Below are 20488 nucleotides of genomic sequence, written 5' to 3'. Positions count from 1 at the left end.
AGGAGAGGAACAGACAATCTGGGTCAGAATAAATTAGATAAGGCCATGAAGCAGTGGCCGAGCTTCTCACCAATATCTGCTGGACAAAATGAATTCAAATCACACCATTTTCTGAACCTGAGGCTATATATATTTTAGATAGATGAATTATTACGTGACAGCGTACATGTTTGAGGAGGAATATAAAGGATTTTAAAACATCCTTTTTTTCCCCAAATTTTTACCCCAATTTTACTTGCGGTCCATCCATTCTTCTGTGATGTAGTCATTAAATAATTGAGAAGGTTGATTCTTTAATACCCCCATAATGTGAATTATATTAGTTATGTGGTCACTCATGGAAAGTGACCTGATAGATTCCTGATTAAAGCTAGCTATGGCTTAGAATTTAGTTATTAGAGACAAAAAACTTAGTATATGTTCAAAGTAATCAAAATCAAAGTTAATACCAAGATCTGGCACACCCTTGAGTCCCTAAGTTTACCCGGGATTCCAAGGCTAGAAAATTTTCCCAGTTAGAAAAATGTGCAAATTCAGACCAAAGCTTGCATTTGATTTGTTCCTTCTGGAGAAAGGAATAGCATACCTTTTTTAAATTTTTATTTTATTTATTTATTTTTTTTGAGACGGAGTCTTGCTCTGTCACCCAGGCTGGAGTGCAGTGGTGCGATTTCAGCTCACTGCAAGCTCTGCTTCCTGGGTTCACGCCATTCTCCCGAGTAGCTGGGACTACAGGTGCCCACCACCACACCCAGCTAATTTTTTGTTTTTGTATTTTTAGTAGAGATGGGGTTTCACCGTGTTAGCCAGGATGGTCTCAATCTCCTGAGCTTGTGATCTGCCCACCTCGGCCTCCCAAAGTGCTGGGATTACAGGCATGAGCCACCGTGCCTGGCCTTTTGTTTTCTTGTTTTTTTTTTTTTTTTTAAAGGCATCTTTAAGAAAAAAATGCTAAATATTGATTAGCTTGTTCTTCACAAATGTGAAACAACCTTCAACTAGAATGACATCCAGACATTTCTGAAGCTTCCTGGAGAAGCCTATAATGCTTATGTACAGGGATGCCCTTTTTGATCTTTTGAAACTTTGTGGGGGGATCATCATTAAGGAATAATGAACTTCATCTGCTGCAGGTTGTCTCTTCGTTTTTAGACAACAATTATTTTGGAGAAGATGCAAGAAACTGTGCTGTTTATAAGGCAAACAAAACATTGCTGCCCTTACACTGTGCTTCCAAACGTGAATGGATATGCAAAATCCCAAGAGGTAAAAATAGTAGTAAGATCTTTGCTATATGTTTGATTTCTAATAATCTCTAGTCCTTTCCCAATTTAAACACCCCAAACCACAATATCAACAACCCGCATGATAAACCAAATTACACTATTTTAGCAAAAAATGTTTCTATAGGAAATGAGAAAAGGCGACACCAATGCAGGATGCCAAGTTAGTTCATTGGGAACTAAGGTAACCAGCTAATATTGCAGAATATTTATAGTGCAAGTATAGTCGGGGAAAAATGTCACTTTGACATTACAGAGCAAATAGAATTACTTGTACAATGAGTAAGTGGAAGCACCTGGGACGGTGTGTGGCACACAGTGGCCTCAGCAAGTGCTCACGTCCTTCCTTCTTTAATTAGAAGCCTCTCTGGAGCTTCCTCTTCAAGTGTGAGAACTCACCATATATTCCAAACAGCACAATGTACCTGTTTTAAAGTGATGTTTTAAAAGATGAAGGACAAAATAGTGTGTTTAGAGCTGAAGTAATTCACAGACAATGCACTTGAGAAGCAAGATCAGTCAAAGTGATTTGCTTTCACTTTGCAGATGTGAAACCCAAGATTCCGTTCTGGTACCAGTACGGTAAGAAGGACTCTAGCAGCTCTTGAATTTCTAATTATTAATATATACCATATAAGTGCTATTATATACCATTAATGTGTTGTTACATTTCTCAAATCGAGCCTCTCTTTTCTTGTGTCAACCTAGAGCTAATTTGTTCAAATTAATAATTAATAAATGTAGTCATTTAATATGATTAAGGACTAGTATCATCAATCATTTTCATGACATGCGATTTTAGAATATGTACCTATCCCCGACCTTTTAATACTAGTGAAGGTATCTTGTAAGAGATAGACCAAAGAAAAAAAGCAAGTTATATATCTATTTATGTGCATATGTGTCTGTGTGTGTGTTCAAATTTGTGTGTGTGTGTATACAATTATTTTTAATGTTGAGTGACCAAATCTCAAATTTGGGGTCAATCCTAGCATACCTATTTATCATTTCAGCATTATTTTCACTGTTTCTTTTTCTTTCAGATGTACCCTGGCTCTTTTATCAGGATGCAGAATACCTTTTCCATACCTTTGCCTCAGAATGGTTGAACTTTGAGTTTGTCTGTAGCTGGCTGCACAGTGATCTTCTCACAATTCATTCTGCGCGTGAGCAAGAATTCATCCACAGCAAAATAAAAGCGGTACTTGAACATAACTCACCACGAAAAATTCAGAGTTTAGCACCTTCTTTTGCCCTTGGGAGGGAGGGAGGGATAGTTTTTTCGATTTCACTTCGGATATTTATTTAAACTTCAGCAAAAGCCATAGATTTCAGTAAAGCCATAGATTTTTGAGAATTGTTTTTTTTCCTATTATAGAGATTAAGAGAAAATAATGGAGGTACAGGTTTACTGTATTGCTCAGTCATTTCCCTTCTCTTCATTCTTTGTTAGCAACAATGGTGAGCACGTCGAAATTGTTTCATGAGGTTCATTCGATCATTTAATCACTGGTAGAACTGGGGTTTTACCAGTGATTAAAACAGACCCAAATTCCTATCTTCATGGAGTTTATATTCTCGTCTGGGAAGAAAGACCATAATCAATACGAGTAAATATAATTATATAATATATTAGAAAAAATAAGTGGATAAATGCCACAGAGGAAAATTAAGCTCAACTGAGGGATGAGGAATACCTGGGGGGTGCCTGGCAGTTTTAAACTTTCAAATCTTACAAGAGTACATTATTTTTAAGTTTGTAAAGACTAATATACAGAAAATAGTAAGGAGTAGTTTTCTATTTCAACTTAAGGTAGAGAAAGGCTACTTAATTCCTTGCAGAACTAAGCTAGTAAGAAAGAAACATGCAAGACCTATTAAATAATAAAATAAACTGGCAAAGAATAGTGTACTTTTCAGTGTGTTCCTTCAATAAGCATTCATTATCAAGTATGTGCCAGGCACTGGGATATTTGTCAAAGATGCAAAAATGTATGAGATACAGTCTCTGTTTTTAAAAAGGCTGGATATATATACTTTAAAACATCATGTTGTATACAATAAATACATACAATTTTATTTGTCAATTTTTAAAACATAAATTTAGAAACTAAAGCTGGAAGTGATATGATGTAGTAAATAGAAAGGGCACAGAAAGTGCAAATTACAACGGGAGCATGAAGGTGGGAAATCCTCACTCCCCTTTCCCTTGGAAGCTTTGAAAGCAAGAAAAAGCCATTTTCTTTTCCTGTAATTTAATCATATTTCATGATCTTCAGGAATCCTTTCTAACTCTATCATCTTTTTATATCTCTGTAAGTTGACTATAAAATGAAGCCCTGTATTAAAGCATCCTAGGCTTGAGAAAGAAATGTCTTTCCTCACAGTTCATGGGGATTTACTGTCTCTGTATCCTGTCTGTTGCACATACAGCCCATGAGGTACAAGCAGGTCAGGACTCCTGCTACATTCTGATGAAGAAGCCGAGAAAAAGAGAAGTTAGATGACAATCACATGGTCCCACAGACACTCAGTTGCAGAACAACCACTAGATGTGGAATTTTCCCCATCATAAATTTGTACACTATTTTGTCACCCTTCCACTCTTACGAATGGAACACTCAAGCCAAAACCGTAATGTTCAATATGAGCATGTTCAATTCTATACCATGATGTCGGAAAATACACATTTCTTTAGCCAGACACCATACTCCTCACCTCAGAGGGCAATAACAAGAGACCAGATGAATGGCTGAAAACTAATCCATATGCATGCAAAGTATACAACCCAAAAAGAGCTGATATTTGGCCATACTTACCGTAACTGTTTCAGGTACTATGATAAGTACTAAAATGTAATCTTCCCAAGAACCCCCTGTGGGAAGTCTATTATTAGTACATTTTTACAGGTGAGGAGGCTAAGACTTCAAAGAGGTTAAGCAACTTGGTTACACAGCAGCTAAGTGGTGGAATTTGGAAAGAAACCCAGGCCATCTTACTTATCCAGTCATTTAAAAACCCTACACGGTGCTGCCTGTGACAGTGGAACAGCAGTGTCAGGGCATGTAAGAACACAAGGTCTTCATTACATCAAAAGCTAGTTCCAAAATCCTCCCCAAAACATGGCTGCCAGCTTCGTCTCAGACATGAACAATGAAGGGCTCCTTTGATCTTTCCAACAGAGCTTAGCTCTGCTGGGAACTTCTGTAGATCTTCTGTCTTCACCTTTCCTCTTAATTCATCTCCTAATCTTTGGAAGTTGGGAAGCCAATGGGGATGGCGTAGATAATGTCTCCCATAGAAGGGAAGGGCGAAACCCCACAGGCTGAGCAGTTTGAGTCATCATAGCTACTGCCATGATCTAGTTGAGGATTCTGATCTCAAATCAGACAAACTTTATGGTGCCTTATATGGCAAAATTGTCACCTGGCCTATGACCATGTTGATGTAGAATGCCCCATCAGTTTCATGGGTAAGGTGCTAACTAATCTCCCCACTGTGCTACAAAAGAAAATTATGGGAAGGTATAGGATTTGAATACTGAGAACAGGGCCAGGGGACTGTCCTAGTCTTTTCAGGCTGCTATAACAAAACACTATAGACTACGCAGCTTACAAACAACAGAAAATTATTGCTCACAGTCCTGGAGGCTGGAAACTCAAGATCTAGGCATTGGCAGATTTGATGTCTGGTGAATGCCCACTTCCTGGTTCATATGTATCCTTACATAGTGGAAGAGGCAAAGGAGCTCTCCAAGGTCCCCTTTTAAGGGCACTAATCCCATTCATGAGACACCCCCACCCTCCACCCTCATGACCTTATCATCTGCCACCTGCCTTGTAATATATCACCTTGAGAGTTAGGATTTCAACAATGTAAATTTTAGGGGGACACAAACATTTAGTCTGTAGTGGGGTCCAAGGGGAAAGGATATCAAATTAGAAAGAAGAAAGCTGTTGCTTTCCAAAAAATTCTTATTTCTGCATAATTTGTGCCTACCTTGGGCACTTATTGTTGGTGGTGGTGATAGTGGTGTTCACATTTTGTAAGAAAGAAACCCCATACCTAAGAACATCCTGCTGGAATGGGTCAATCCAGAAGTTACTTCATTCCAGGATGAGGAGCAAGATGTGTAGAGGTCATTCCACTCACTTCTGTCTCACATTTATCTCATAAATGTAGGAAGAGTACAGATAAGTAATTAAATATTTTTAAAATTACTATGTGCTTTGTGTAGCTTCCCTAAGAAGAGCAGTGATTAGAATTGTGAAAAACAAAAATAACAGTTAGTTGCAGTGTCAAAAAAATTAATTATGAACAAGCAAGCTAGATACAGTTTAAAAATCTGAAGCAAATAAAAATTTTAATAAAATGTTTCCATCTTGGAAAAAGAATGTCAATATTTTCTCTCCCACTCTTTGAGTAACAGAAGACCATAAAGCATGATTAGAGTGAATTTATTTTTTGAGCCATCTTGATAATCACATTAATGCTGAAAAAACACTGCAAGCACTTTAGGAGTTGTTTGACACAAACTACTAGCTAATTAGTCCGCTTATCTGACATTTTTACACTGTTATGCAGTATTGTCATTTTGAAATGGCAATTTACCATTATTATTAAATTTTTATTTCTAAATGCTTCTCAAAATACATATCAAATCTATTAGTCCTCCTCCAAAATATCATTTGTCATCCTTGATGGGAACATTTTAAAAGATGACAGGTTGTTCTTCCTTATATTGCTTTATGGATTAATGTAGTGATGTCACTGTGGGGTTTGTTTGTTTTTGGTAAATGCTGTTTCCATATGATGCTAACTATAATGGCTGTTTGTAAATACCAAAACATAGTTGATGTTATAAAATGCATGTTCATATGACATTTTTTAAGCCCTGAGCTTGCTTCTCTATCACATTTCTTTATGCAAACACATGTTAATAAGTCTTCTATTGTTGTGGCCTTCTTAAGCTAAAATTTCAAACATCCATTTTCACATTGGATGTTCCATTCTGGGTATCTTCTAGCATCTCCTATGAAGTTCAGTTCTGTGCCATATCACAACAGGTTGTGATGTGCCATGTGGAGGTTACCACACCATAATTGAGGTGGTAATACATATGCCACTTAGGATGCAGCAGTTATAATTTCTCTTTAGAGGTCCTTAATTGGGGCAGTGAACAATCCAGGCCATGATTTCCAGTCCTGTGGCACATGAAACCTCTTTAGATTGAATGAAGTTGTTGTGGTTCCCCCACTGAGTTCACAGCCAGTCTCAGTGGACCCATTCCAACGTCTGACAATGGGAATCTGAATTCAGCCTGTAAGAACATGTCCACGAAACAACACCTCAGGGATACAAAATTACAGTTGTTCCATCTTGCATTATTCTCAAATTGCTGATATGACAAATAGCCATGCTGTTTACAGAATAAAAATACCTGTTTATAAATTAGATTGTTAGAGGGCTATTGGGTTCTGTTGTATGGAGAGCTGAAATTCCTATGGAAAAATAATATATCTTAAAATTTCTTCTGAAGTCTTTACAGAAGAAACGAGAGTACAAATTTAAATATATAATGCCTTCAAATTAACAGGATTTTAGCATATAAAAATTAACTTACAGTTCAGCACACAACACACACACACACACCCCCATTAAGTATACTGATTTACAGGTCTTAGAAAAACCCTTACTGCCTCTTCCTCTTTTATAGTTAAAGAGGGAATTTCAATTTCCTGGGTCATAAGTCAGTACATCTGCCCTAATGTGTGTGTGTGTGTATGTGTGTGTGTGTGCACATGCATGCACATAGTGCTTTAATTTTATACTTTATTGTACTTAGGTCCAAGTGATTAATAGTGGTATAAAATTCGTAAAATGTAAAAGGATAATTTTCTTTTTGTTGTTGTTGTTCAAGTCTTCTATTTCCTTACTAATTTTTACTACGTTTATTCTGAACACTACAATATTACTAATACAATCTTAGATTAAGTGGTTTTTTTAATTGGTGATAACTATATCACTCTGTTAACATAGAATTTATAATCTACTAAAATTCCAATTTTTTGTTATACAGTTTAATTTTATATTAAAATGTACATATTTTGAAATGTGTCCATGTTGACACATATAAATCTGGTTCCTTTTTTTGTTATTATACTTTAAGTTCTGGGATACATGTGCAGAACATGCAGGTTTGTTACATAGGTATACATATGCCATGGTAGTTTGCTGTAGCCATCAACCTGTCATCTACGTTAGGTATTTCCCCTAATGCTATCCCTCCCCCAGCTCCCCACGCCCCGACAGGCCCCAGTGTGTGATGTTCCCCTCCCTATGTCCATGTGTTCTCATTGTTCAGCTCCCACTTATGAGTGAGAACATGCGGTGTTTGGTTTTCTGTTCATGTGTTAGTTTGCTGAGAATGATGGTTTCCAGCTTCATCCATGTCCCTGCAAAGGACATGAACTCATCAAAAGGATAATTTTCTAGTTGTCAAACACTGGGCACTCTGTAGTATTCTTTTGTCCTATATTGTGTCTCTCTATTTGAATGGGAAGGAAAGCTTATACTGCTTAAAGCTTAACAATCAGACTAATACCTAAAATCAGTATCTTTATACTAATGATGCCTTGATACCTTGAATTGTTTTTCAAATACGTGTGACATATGCAATGCATTATAAATCACCGAGAGGGTAAATAACTGAGAGGATGAGCCAATAATTTTTTGTCAGAAAATGAATTCATTTTCTAATATTACTTTTTAAAACCTTCTTAGAGAGTTAGAAACATTACTTTTCAAGTTGTATGAAACTAAAATTATTTTCCATGTTTGATTCCAGTTTTTCTTTGTAATGGGGGGAACATTTTAGAATAATGAAGTTTTAGGTTTTCTCAAGATGCTAGGCCTTAGTATATTCTTCCTTAGATAATCGGGTAAAATACTGAAGAATAGAAAGCTATTAGCAGCAACCCCATTACTCTTAATAGTGAAAAAGGAAAACAAGTAGAATAAATGCTGACTTTTTTTTCTTTCAATAGCTATCAAAGTATGGTGCAAGTTGGTGGATTGGACTTCAAGAAGAAAGAGCCAATGATGAATTTCGGTATGAACCTAGATTCATTTGCATTTAATTTTGTTTGACAGGTTTTATTTGCAGAATGATTAGATTCAATTTTAGTGATCAATTTGTTGAATACCCTTCAAACATTATCTTTAACTGATAAATTTTCACTTCTCTAACCAAAGACATGAGTGTTTTTTAAAGAATACGCTTATGAAACCATCCCGACAATCTAGCCATAAACAGATCCATCACCTCCAAAAGCTTTCTTTCCTGCTCTATTCATTTATTTATTTATTCACTAATTCATTCATTTTTGTGATGAGAACACTTAACATAAAGTCTACCCTCTTAGCTGGGCGCGGTGGTTCACACCTGTAATCCCAGTATTTTGGGAGGCCAAGGAGGGCGGATCGCCTGAGGTCAGGAGTTCAAGACCAGCCTGGCCAACATGGAGAAACTCTCTCTCTACTAAAAATACAAAAATTAGCTGGGCGTGGTGGTGCGCACCTGTAGACCCAGCTACTTGGGGGGGCTAAGGTAGGAGAATCACTTGAACCCGCGAGGCAGAGGCTGCCGTGAGCCGAGATCGTGCCACTGTACTCAGCCTGGGTGACAGAGCGAGACTCCATCTCAAAAAAAATCTACCCCCTTAGAAAAATTTTAAGTATATGATACAATATTGTTAACTATAGGTACTATGCTACATATGAGTATATTTTTTAAATTTAATAGAATATTATATCCTCAATCCCTACCTCAGAACTCTGAGAATGATGTTGGAGACTGGACATGCAGAATGAGAGAAGACCTTAACCTTTTTAATCTTCCCACAGCTGGAGAGATGGAACACCAGTGATATACCAGAACTGGGACACAGGAAGAGAAAGAACTGTGAATAATCAGAGCCAGAGATGTGGCTTTATTTCTTCTATAACAGGTTATTTTACTTACCCATTTTTGGGTTTATAATACAAACTGATAATTTTCAGGAGGCTTAAAGTCTTTTCCTTGCATCATTTCCATGAGAAGTTTCTGTTTATTTCTCTTTTCAGTTGACGTGCTCAGTTTTGTCTGCCATAAGGCTTAAGGTTGGCCATTTTTTTCTGTTCAATCCATGTATTCATGTTCTCGGAAATAATTTACATCTGAATAAGTCCTTCCTCGTAAATCAAAACAGCACCAGAAATGGGCCCAATGAAACTGTTAAAGAAATATATGCCTGACAAATACTTTTTTCTATGAGATTTCAACGGAAGCACTTTAAAAAAAAAATCTATTCCTATATCCAATTTATAATGGGCCAGAACTTTAACCTCTGTGAAATTTACTTCCATTGTCCTATTTAATAAATGTTTTGATTCAAGTCAGTATTCTTTTTTCTTTTACTACCTGTCATCAGTTGCTGCTTGCTTTAGAATGGCAACTGTTTGCAAGTTGGATTTAGAAACACATTTAGGTTGAAGATTGGTTTTTTAAATTCTCTTCATCAGTGCAGTGTAGTTAGGTTGATTGTCCACTCATTCCCCTTCTTTCTAACCAATAAAAAGATAATGATACCCGTTACTCTAACAGATTCATAACTAACCTGTGCCCCAGGCCAGGAGAGGGATAAACACGGAAAATAATTTTGGGCATGAGGGCCTCTGCAGAGAGTTAGGAAAGGAAAATCCGTGTGGTTAATCGGCCTGCTTTTACCAGCAGGTGTCACAACAGCCTACAGAAAGGACTATTCTGAGAGTCTGGGAGAAGAGCAGCTAATCTGCATTGAAAATAGCATTCCAGCCCTTCCTTCAAAATGCCAACATCTTTTGGGCTCATATTCCTGATCTAGAAAACTGAGCCTGCCCTTGCAATTGGCATGCATTCTGCCCTGTTCTGGAATTTATGACTTGGATGCCAATAAAATGCATTCTATAATCCTTATTCTGAAAATATAGCTCTTCTAAATTAAAAAAAAAAAGCAGTTAGTTTGTCGGAGGCTAAGGATTTGAGGATATTTCTTACTGAAGACATGTCTATGTGTGAGTCTGGTTTACTTAAGGATCAGTATTAAGAAATGCTGTTTTCTTGGAAGTTCTTGAGTTAATTTTTCTAAATTATTATATTTTCTAAAGAATTATAAAGTAGAAATTATCTACTGTTTTAGAATCTTTTTCCTCTCTGTACATTGAAATTGAACATTTTAAAATGAAATTGTTACCCTACAAAGTATTCTTTTGCTACACAATTCAAATATTCTTAAGATTTTAATCAGTTTTATGATTCAAATTGCAGTATTTATTTAGATTTTTTTAATTTGCAAAATTTTTACATTCTTAAATTAAAATTACTGAGTTGGCCTTGCCCAGTTAGCTGTTGTCCCTAGAGAAATCTAAGATCAGTAGTTTAGTTCAGTTTCTAGATTTTAAAAAATAAATTATGAAAAACCATAGCCTCATAAAAATAGTGATCAATAGAGAATGCCTTCAAAGAATCGCCATTGTTCCTAAGCCATTTCTAACCCATTTTCTCCTCCAGGACTCTGGGGTAGTGAAGAGTGTTCAGTTTCTATGCCTAGTATCTGTAAGCGAAAAAAGGTTTGGCTCATAGAGAAAAAGAAAGATACACCAAAACAACATGGAACGTGTCCCAAAGGATGGCTATATTTTAACTATAAGGTAAGCTCGTTTTTCAAAAGTTGCCTTTGTTTCTCTTTTGTAGACACTAATTTTGGAAAGTGTTCAAAAAGTGAAAGTGGCTTTTAAAAGCTGTGAGTTGTCCATAGGACCTGGAATTTTTTTGTCACAACTTTCAAGAAATTTGAGTTTTCCATTTAGTAACAAATCTTTTGGAACAAAAGATTTTTGTCAAAAACAGCCTGGACACTGCCCCTCGTTTCTATACTCAGTTTTACTGTTGGCATAGTCATTTATTGTGCTGTATGAATGTTTCATTAGGTGTAACATATGTATGTATATGCATGTATGCATGTGTGTGTGCATATGCATGTGTGTGTGTGCTCATGTGTGTGCGTGTGTGTGCACATGTGTATGTATGTGCCTGCATGCCTGTGTGTCTAGGTTCTGCTCCCAAATAAGCTGTAAATTTCAGAGGACCCAGACTCCATCTCCTACTCTTGTGTTTTCCCTGCCTGGAGCCGGCGTAGAGCTCTGCCCGCTAGTGAATTGAGGGACTAATAACTTAGCTTGGTCAATGTCGTCTTGAGCCTCATAAAGCTGGTGCTTCCATGCAGATTTGAATTAAGAAAAAAAAATTGCCAGTGGGGATATTTTAAACCAGATTTATTATTTCTGATGCTGCCTTCAATTAAGGCCTAGACTCCCCCTACTCTTCATATTTTATAATAAAATAACTTTATAGGCCTTAGGTGGAAGTAATTAAAATGCATCCAAAATTATAATTGTTTAACTCTTAGAAAATTAAAAAACCCAAACTGTGTCATCATTTCATATGCTAATATGAAATTCCTCTTCAATTGTGGACAGCCAATTTTTAATCTAAGTGTTCAGTTATATTGGCAGGGCTTTCTCTCCTTTGTGATCTTCCTCCCATTGTTAATTTGAGAAATGAGGCCACTTGGATTTTTCACACATTCATTGAGTACCCACCAGACATTTGGCACTGACTTTTAAATTTTTTTAATATCTGGTAAATACACACAATATAGAATTCACCATTCTAGCCATTTTTGTTTACTGTTTACTAGTGTTAAGTATCACATACTCACACTGTCATTCAACAAATCTCCAGACCTTTTTCATCTTGCAAAACTGAAACTGTACCCATTAAACGACTCCCTGTTCTTCCCTACCCTGAACCCCTTGGCAACTGCTGTTCTACTTTCTGTGTCTTTGAATTTGACTACTTTAGATACCTCATGTAAGTGGAATCAGACAGTATTTGCCTTTTTGTGACTGGCTTATTTCAGTTAGCATAATGTCCTCAAGGTTCACCCACACTGGCATGCGACAGGACTTCCTTTTGACGGTTGGACAATATTCCATTGTATGGATATACTACATTTTGTTTATCCAGTCATCCATTGGTGGACATTTGAGTTACGTCCCCTCTTAGCTAATTGCTTGTATGTTTATTTCTTGTATCACTGAATTTTAAAAATATATAGAATTACTATCCTCATTTTACATATGAGAAGACAGATGCTAACAAAATTGTGTGACTTTTCTGAAACTTCACAGTGAATACGCATCAGGCCAAGACGCACTTTTTGTTTTCTGACCCTGAGTCTGGTGGTCTTGCCCCTTTCCTAGGCCTGCCACTTCACGTTGGCACTTAAGGACTGCTACTGCAGAAATGCAAATTAAAACAACAATGAGTGATTTGCCACTGCACAGCTACTAGAACGGCCCAAATCCAGAGCACTGACAACACTACATGCTGGCAAGGGAGCCAAACAACAGGAGCTCTCATTCACTCCTGGTGGGAATGCAGAATGGTACGGCCACTGTGGGAGACAGTTTGGCAGTTTCTTACAAAACTAAACATACTTTTACCATTTGATCCAGCAATCACACTCCTTGGTATTCACCCAAAGGAGTTGAAAACTTATGTATATGTAAAAACCTGTCCATGAATATTTATAACATCTTTATTCTTAATTGCCAAAACTTGGAAGCAATCAAGATGTCCCTAGTAGGTGAATAAATAAACTGGTACAACCACACAATGGAATATTACTCAGTGCTAAAAAGAAATTAGCTATCAAGCCTTTAAAACACATGGAGGAAACTTAAATTCATATTACTAAGTGAAAGAAGCCAATCTGAAAAGCCTACAATACTGTATGATTCCAACTATATGACATTCTGGAAAAGACAAAACTAGAGAGACAGTAAAAAGATCAGTGGTTGCCAGGTGTTGCAGGGAGGGAAGGATGAAGTTGTGGAAGATTCTTAGGGCAGTGAAAATTCTCTGTATGATAGCACAATGGTGGATGCATGTCATTAGACATTTGTACAAACTCATAGAATGTACAACACAAAGAGTGAACCCTAATGTAAACTATGGACTTTGGGTGGTTATGATGTGTTAATGCAGGTTCATCAATTGTAACAGATGTACCATTCTGGGGTGATGGGGCATGTTGATAATGGGGGAGGCTGTGTATGCGTGGATCAGGTGGGAAATCTCTGTACCTTCCTTTTTTATTTTGAGACGGACTCTCAGTCTGTCACTCAGCCTGAAGTGCAGTGACATGATCTCCCCTCACTGCAACCTTTGTCTCCCAGGTTCAAGTGATTCTCTTGCCTCAGCCTCCCAGGTAGCTGGGGTTACAGGTGCCTGCCACCACGCCCGACTAATTTTTGTATTTTTAGTAGAAACGGGGTTTCACCATGCCAGGCTGGTCTCAAACTTCTGACCTCAGGTGATCCGCCCGCCTCGGTCTCCCAAAGTTGTACCTTCCTCTTAACTTTGCTGTGAACCTAAAACTGCTCTTTAAAAAATGAAGTATTTAATAATTTTTTTTTAAAAAAATGGTTGCCATGTCAGCTTAGCTCTATGACACAATGAGCTCAGTGGCACCATGAGATATTTTCTAGAATAGTGTAATTTACTCTAAAACTTTACTATGGTAATGAGGTACACTATTTTTTAATTATTGATACTTTCTGTATACTTCCTATTTTCTCAAACTATAAAATCTTTCTACCAGGTATAAATTATTTTCACATTTTAGTATGAGAAACTTGTAGCTAATATTCAATAAGACACTGAGTGTTACTAAGTCTTTTATTAAAACCTTTGGCAATTAGTTTTTTAAAGCATTTTTATGGTCATAAATAATGTAACATAACATTTGCCATTTTAACCATTATTGAGTGTACAATTCAATGGCATTAATTACATGCACAATGTTATACAACCATCATCTCTATTTCCAAAACATTCTCACTATCCCAAACAGAAACTTTGTAACCATTAAGCACTAACTTCCTGTTCCCCATCCCCTGGTAACCTCTAATCTATTCTCTATCCCTGTGAATGTGCCTATTCTAGATATTTCATATTAGCTAACTCATACAATATTTGTCCTTGTGTCTGGCCTATTCGCATGATGTTTTCAAGGTTCATTTGTGCTTTAGCATATATCAAAATTGCATTCCTTCTTGTGGCTGAATAATATTCCTGTGTGGCATAGGCGTGTGTGTGTGTGTGTGAATATTGCATATTTTGTTTATTCATTCATCTGTTGATGCGCACTTGGGTTGTTTTCACCTTTTGACTATTGTGAATAATGCTTCAATGAACATTGGTGTGTAAGTCTGTTTGAGTCCCTATTTTCAATTCTTTTGAATGTATACCTACGAATAGAATTGCTGGGTCATATGGTAGCTCAGTAGTTAGCTTTTTGAGGAACTGACAAATGTTCTTCCACAGCGACCAAACCATTTTACAATCCTGCTAGCCGTGTGTGAGGGTTTCAATTTCTCCACATCTTTGCCAACTCTGGCTATTATATAGCCATCCTAGAGCACGTTAGGTGTTATTTCATTGTGATTTTGATTTGCATTTCTCTATTATCTGATGAAGTTGAGCATCTTTTCATGTGCTTGTTAGCCATTTGTTTATCTTCTTTGGAAAAACGTCTATTAAAGTCCTTTGTCCATTTTTAAATTGGATCATTTGCCTTTTTATTGTTGAGTTATAGGAATTCCTTATATATTCTAAATATTAAAACCCATCCCATATATGATTTATAAATATTTTCAGTCATTATGTAGGTTGTCTTTTAACTTTCTTGATAATGTCCTTTGATGCACGAAAGTTTTTAATTTTGATGAAACCCAGTTATCTACTTTTTGTTTCGTCACTTGTGCTTTTGGTATCATACTTAAGAATTCACTGCCAAATCCAAGGTAATGAAGATTTGCCCCTGTGTGTTCGTCTAAGAGCTTCATGGTTTTAGCGTTTATATTTAGGTTGTTGATCCATTTTGAATTCACTCCAGTATGTGACAATTAGTTTTTCACAACTGTTAGAACAAGTTTATCCTGGCATGGTCTCTAGGGAACAGGCATAAAGGAATGTCTAGCTGATCTCCAAATCACATTTCTGGTACAGATAGTGAACAACCCAAAAGCATGAACACAACTGTCCTAGTTACTAACTCATGCCTCCTCTCATGTGTAAAAGAGGATTTTTTTATATACTTTAAGTTCTGGGGTGCATGTGTAGAACATGCAATTTTGTTACATAGATATAGACGTGCCATGGTGGTTTGCTGCACCCATCAACCCGTCACCTACATTAGGTATTGCTCCTAATGTTATCCCTCCCCTAGGCCCCCAGCCCCCAACAGGCCCTGGTGTGTGATGTTCCCCTCCCTATGTCCATGTGTTCTCATTGTTTAACTCCCACTTATGAGTGAGAACATGTGGTGTTTGGTTTTCTGTTCCTGTGTTAGTTTGCTGAGAATGATGGTTTCCAGCTTCATCCATGTCCCTAAAAAGGACATGAACTCATCCTTTTTTATGGCTGCATAGTATTCCATGGTGTTTATGTGCCACATTTTCTTTATCCAGTCTATCATTGATGGACATTTGGGTTGGTTCCAAGTCTTTGCTATTGTGAATAGTGCTGCAATAAACAAACGTGTGCATGTGTCTTTATAGCAGCATGATTTCTAATCCTTTGGGTATATACCCAGTAATGGGATTGCTGGGTCAAATGGTATTTCTAGTTCTAGATCCTTGGGGAATCACCACACTGTGTTCCACAATGGTTTAACTAATTTACACTCCCACCAACAGTGTAAAAGTGTTCATATTTCTCCACATACTCTCCAGCATCTGTTGTTTCCTGACTTTTTAATGATTGCCATTCTAACTGGCCTGACGTGGTATCTCATTGTGGTTTTGATTTGCATTTCTCTAATGACAAGTGATGATGAGTATTTTTTCATATTTCTGTGGACTACATAATGTCTTCTTTTGAGAAGTGTCTGTTCATCTCCTTTGCCCACTTTTTGATGGGGTTGTTTGTTTTTTTCTTGTAAATTTGTTTAAGTTCTTTGTAGATTCTGGATATTAGACCTTTGTCAGATGGATAGATTGCAAAAATTTTCTCCCATTCTGTAGGTTGCCTGTTTATTCTGATGATAGTTTCTTTTGCTGTGCAGAAGCTCTTTAGTTTAATTAGATCCCATTTGTCTATTTTGGCTTTTGTTGCCATTGCTTTTGGTGTTTTAGGCATGAAGTCTTTGCTCATGCCTATGTCCTGAATGGTATTGCCCAGGTTTTCTTCTAGGATTAAAAGAGGATATTTTAAGGAAATTAATGACAAGTCAAATCCTTAGCATTTGATAAATAATTCTTAGAAACCTGGAATAGTTGTTTCTGGTTCAGCCTTTTGCTATTATCCTTCCCCCAAACTTGATTTTTACCCACACAGTTCAGCTCCATCCCATGTGTCCTCTTGTACACACGCAGAGAGTGTGTATCTATGGGAATGGTGGCAGTGATGGTGGAGCAGACCCAGGGCAAAAGAGCAAGTGAATGCTTCCCATGAAAGGAATAGAGAGGGGAATAAATATGTGCATGAGAATGGCGGGGAGGGGTGGCGCCTTCTGAAGCTGGCCCTGGGGCATGATTAAAACACCCTCATGTAGCTCAGAGTTATAAAAAAAATTATTGATAACAGCTAGATCAGTAGTTTTCAGCCCTGGTCAAATATTTAGAATCAGCAGGTGAGCTTTTTAAAAACATCAAAGTGCAGGAGACGTCCTGAAGATTCTGATTTAGCTGATCTGCATGGGATCCAGGCATCTGTATTTTTTTAAAGCTCCCTCAGTTATTCTAATGTGTGGCCAATATTTACCCAGCAATTCAACAGTCATAGTTCCACAACTCTTTCTTCAAGGCATTAGGAGCATTTGATTACAAAGGATATCATCACAGCAGGCTTCATAAGTAGGTGGCAATTCACCTGGCACAATGTCAGAGTCACCATGCATGTCTCCCCACCCACAGTGCCTTCTCCTGCACATTAATGCCTAAAATTCCACCACTGGAGTTTCTCTCCTTTGTCTCAACACTTTCCTTTATTTTTAAAAGGGAAATATTTTTGAGATTGCCTCATCTGTCATCAACATCTTGAAACAAGTAAGTTTATCAGATTATTAGAAAAACTGTTAATAGGAGAGTTGATAGCTGAGAGCAGTGGGATGGTTTTTCCCTATTAACAAATAAAGCTACAGAAGGAAAACTGGGAGATAACAATGATGGACCTTCTTTACTTCACAATTCTGAAATGAGTTCCAATATATTATGTCCCATTAAACTTTGCTTATTGTTTGTGAATTTCCTAGGACTAATTTTTATTGGTTATTTCTAAGGAAAAAAATCCCACTTCGTTGGCAAATTAAGTGGGTTTTAAAAGTGGGTTTTAAAACTGAGATACACAGAAATCAAGCATCTTTTCTAATGTCTCATAAATAGTTTTCTCTGTGTTTGACAATGTAACAGAGGTTGACCAGGGGTTTACCCAGGAAGAATGAGTCATCTAAGATACTTGTCCCAGCAGATCTGTGGGAGGAAGAAATTCTAAGTGTGTGTATGTGATTAACTCTTGTGCTTCTACTTACGTATTTTTATTCAAGACCTGGATTGAGTGGTAATGGCTGCTTTGCACCGTCTAGTTTGGGATTAGTCAATATTTGATTTTGTGCATAACATAGTTTTTTCTTAAAAATACTCTCACCTCTTTTTGGAATTTATTCAAATTGGAGCACTTTATTCATTCATTCATTTACTATCTGGATGTCGGGAATTCAGTGGTGAGGAAAAACAGACACAGCCCCTTCTCTTTTGGTGCTTACACACTAGAGGGAGAACAAACATTAGTAAATCGATCAGGAAAATGGCTGTGTAATTTAAAACTGTGGTGTACGTGATGAAGGAAAGTATGTGGTTCTAGAAAAGTGTATAGCCAGAGGACCTGACTGAAGTGGTCAGAAAGGCAGGGAACATTAAAAATAGGGGGAGCTGCATGTACTAAGGTCCTGCAGCAAGGTGGGAGTATGACATTTAAGAAACTAAAGGAAGCATAGAGAACTAGAGTGGCTGAAGGTGAGACAAAAGAAGTGGAAAGGGTGATACCGTGTTGGACTTCTGGCCTCTATCCTAAGAGCAGTGGGAAACCCTTGATGGGTTTAGAACTAAAGAAGGACGTGACCAGGACCAAATTTTAAAAAGTTACTCTAGATGTAGTGCCAAGGATATATGGGAGAAGGGCAAGGGTGAGAAAGGTAAGGGCAGTTAGGAAGCTATTGCTGTAGTGCAGGCAAGAGATTGGTAGGTTGGGCTAAGATAGTGGTGGCAGAGACCATGAGGCAGTCGGAATGGGGATGGGTGAGGGGGCTTTTTGGGAAATGAGATGTCCAAATGGTATGGCTGTTGGGGAAATGGAGTGGGAAGGTAAGGATGCCTCTGAGGCTTCAGGCTTATTGTATGTGTATAAGTGCATGCAGACCGTGCCATTCATTGTGAGTAGGAACACTGGGAAAGGACCAAGTTTGGAGGGAACTGAATTTCATTTTCATATATTGAGCTAGAAATGATTTTGAGACAAAAAAGAATTTTATATTGAAAACCCATTTAGAATACAGTAGGACCCCATTAATTCACAGCAATAATCAGAGATGCATTAAACTTGATCACATTTTGCAAATTAGTAAGTAAACAATTTTAAATTAAGGATGCTGTACTTCATCTTGCTGCTTTGCCTTAATTATTAATGACACAATTTCGGAGTGTGTTAGTAAACATGTTATATTTTTAGAAACAATGAAGTCGTGGTAATGGCAGGCCACACTTCCGTAGTCAAGCTAGTAAATCCTGGCTGAGGCAAACATAGAGGAAGCAGAGGAGATGTTTTTCTGGAGAGATTTATTGAGCTAACTGAACCAATGAGGTTCATTGGTATTTATGAATGGTTCATTAGTGTAACTATCTGAACACAAGGTGAATTCACATTAAATGATAAGACTTCCCAATAATTAATATGTGCCACTGTTTAGAATTTGTAATTAGAGGAAAGAGGCAAAATGAAAGGAAATAGATAAAAGGATAGTTGTTATAAAATTAAACTTCTTGAAAGCCAATTCAGTTTATTTGTGAAGCAAACAAGACAAAAAGGACCAGAAGAATTGAAAATGTATTTTCTCTCTTAGTTGGCAACTCAACCTCAAGCTAGTTCAGGGTTTCTGGTTTTTATCCTAAGAGTAGTGGAAAATTCCTGAAGGGTTTAAACTAAAGAGTGACATGATCAGGACTGAGTTTTAAAAAGAATTACCTTACAGTATTGACATTTGGGGTCAGATAATTCTTTCTTTTGAAAGACTGACCTGACCTGTGCTTTGCAAATGGTTAGCAGCATCCTTGTCTCTACCCAGTAGTTGCCAATAGCAATCCCCTCCCCAATTGTAACAGTGAAAAATATCTGCAGGCATTATCAAAATATACCCTGAGGGGCAAAATTGTCCTGTTGGAGAACCACTGAGCTAAATTTAGAATGACTGACAATGTCATTTGACAACCATTTTAGGGTCTGTTGGCTTTTATTTTGCTTAATAAATGTTTACTAGGGGCCTTCTCTGGTGTGATGTTCAAAGAGGAGTAAGACTTAGTCTCTCTGCTTTTAAGGGGTGTATGATGGTGGGGAAGGGGTGGAGAACTGAAAAATTTGGAAATTAAAGAATGATGGGGGAAGAGATTGTATTAGACCAGTCTTGCATTTCTATAAAGGAATACCTGAGACTGGGTAACTGATGAAGAAAATAGGTTTATTTTGACTTACAGTTCCGCAGGCCGTACAAGAAGCATAGTGCCGGCACCTGCTACTGGTGAGGGCCTCAGGGAGCTTATAATCATGGCAGAAGGTAACAGGGAACCAGCATGTCACATGGCAAGAGCAAGAGCAAGAGGGTGAGGTGAGAGGAGGTTCCAGACTTTTAAACAATCAGATCTCGCATGAACTGAGAACTCGTTGATCATCTAGGGGATGGTCCTAAGCCTTCAAGAGGGATCTGCCCCATGATCCAATCACCTCCCACCAGGCCTCACCTTCAACACTGGGAATTACATTTCAACATGAGAGTTGGAGGGAACAGACA

General features: G+C 37.5%; 1 protein-coding gene across 48 annotated transcripts in view; it reads left to right on the top strand.

The window, feature by feature from the left end:
- Positions 1–20488, top strand: part of PLA2R1 (phospholipase A2 receptor 1) — a 130397-nt gene that overhangs the window by 83835 nt on the left and 26074 nt on the right. For 34 of the 48 annotated variants that reach the window (XR_008677326.2, XR_010129589.1, XR_010129588.1 and 31 more), the window contains 6 exons: positions 1134–1266; positions 1830–1865; positions 2327–2484; positions 8330–8394; positions 9189–9292; positions 10873–11012. Coding sequence is in view for 40 of the 48 variants with exons in the window: in XM_063694913.1 (XP_063550983.1) it covers positions 1134–1266; positions 1830–1865; positions 2327–2484; positions 8330–8394; positions 9189–9292; positions 10873–11012 (636 nt within the window). In the remaining 8 variants the exon portion in view is untranslated. The remainder of the gene's footprint in view (positions 1–1133; positions 1267–1829; positions 1866–2326; positions 2485–8329; positions 8395–9188; positions 9293–10872; positions 11013–20488) is intronic. The other 14 variants (XR_010129593.1, XM_063694904.1, XM_055379089.2 and 11 more) reach the window with 1 other exon arrangement.

This window comes from Gorilla gorilla, chromosome 11 (assembly GCF_029281585.2).
Source record: "Gorilla gorilla gorilla isolate KB3781 chromosome 11, NHGRI_mGorGor1-v2.1_pri, whole genome shotgun sequence".
Classification (NCBI taxonomy): Eukaryota; Metazoa; Chordata; class Mammalia; order Primates; family Hominidae; genus Gorilla; species Gorilla gorilla.
This window is presented reverse-complemented; position numbering and strand designations above follow the sequence as displayed.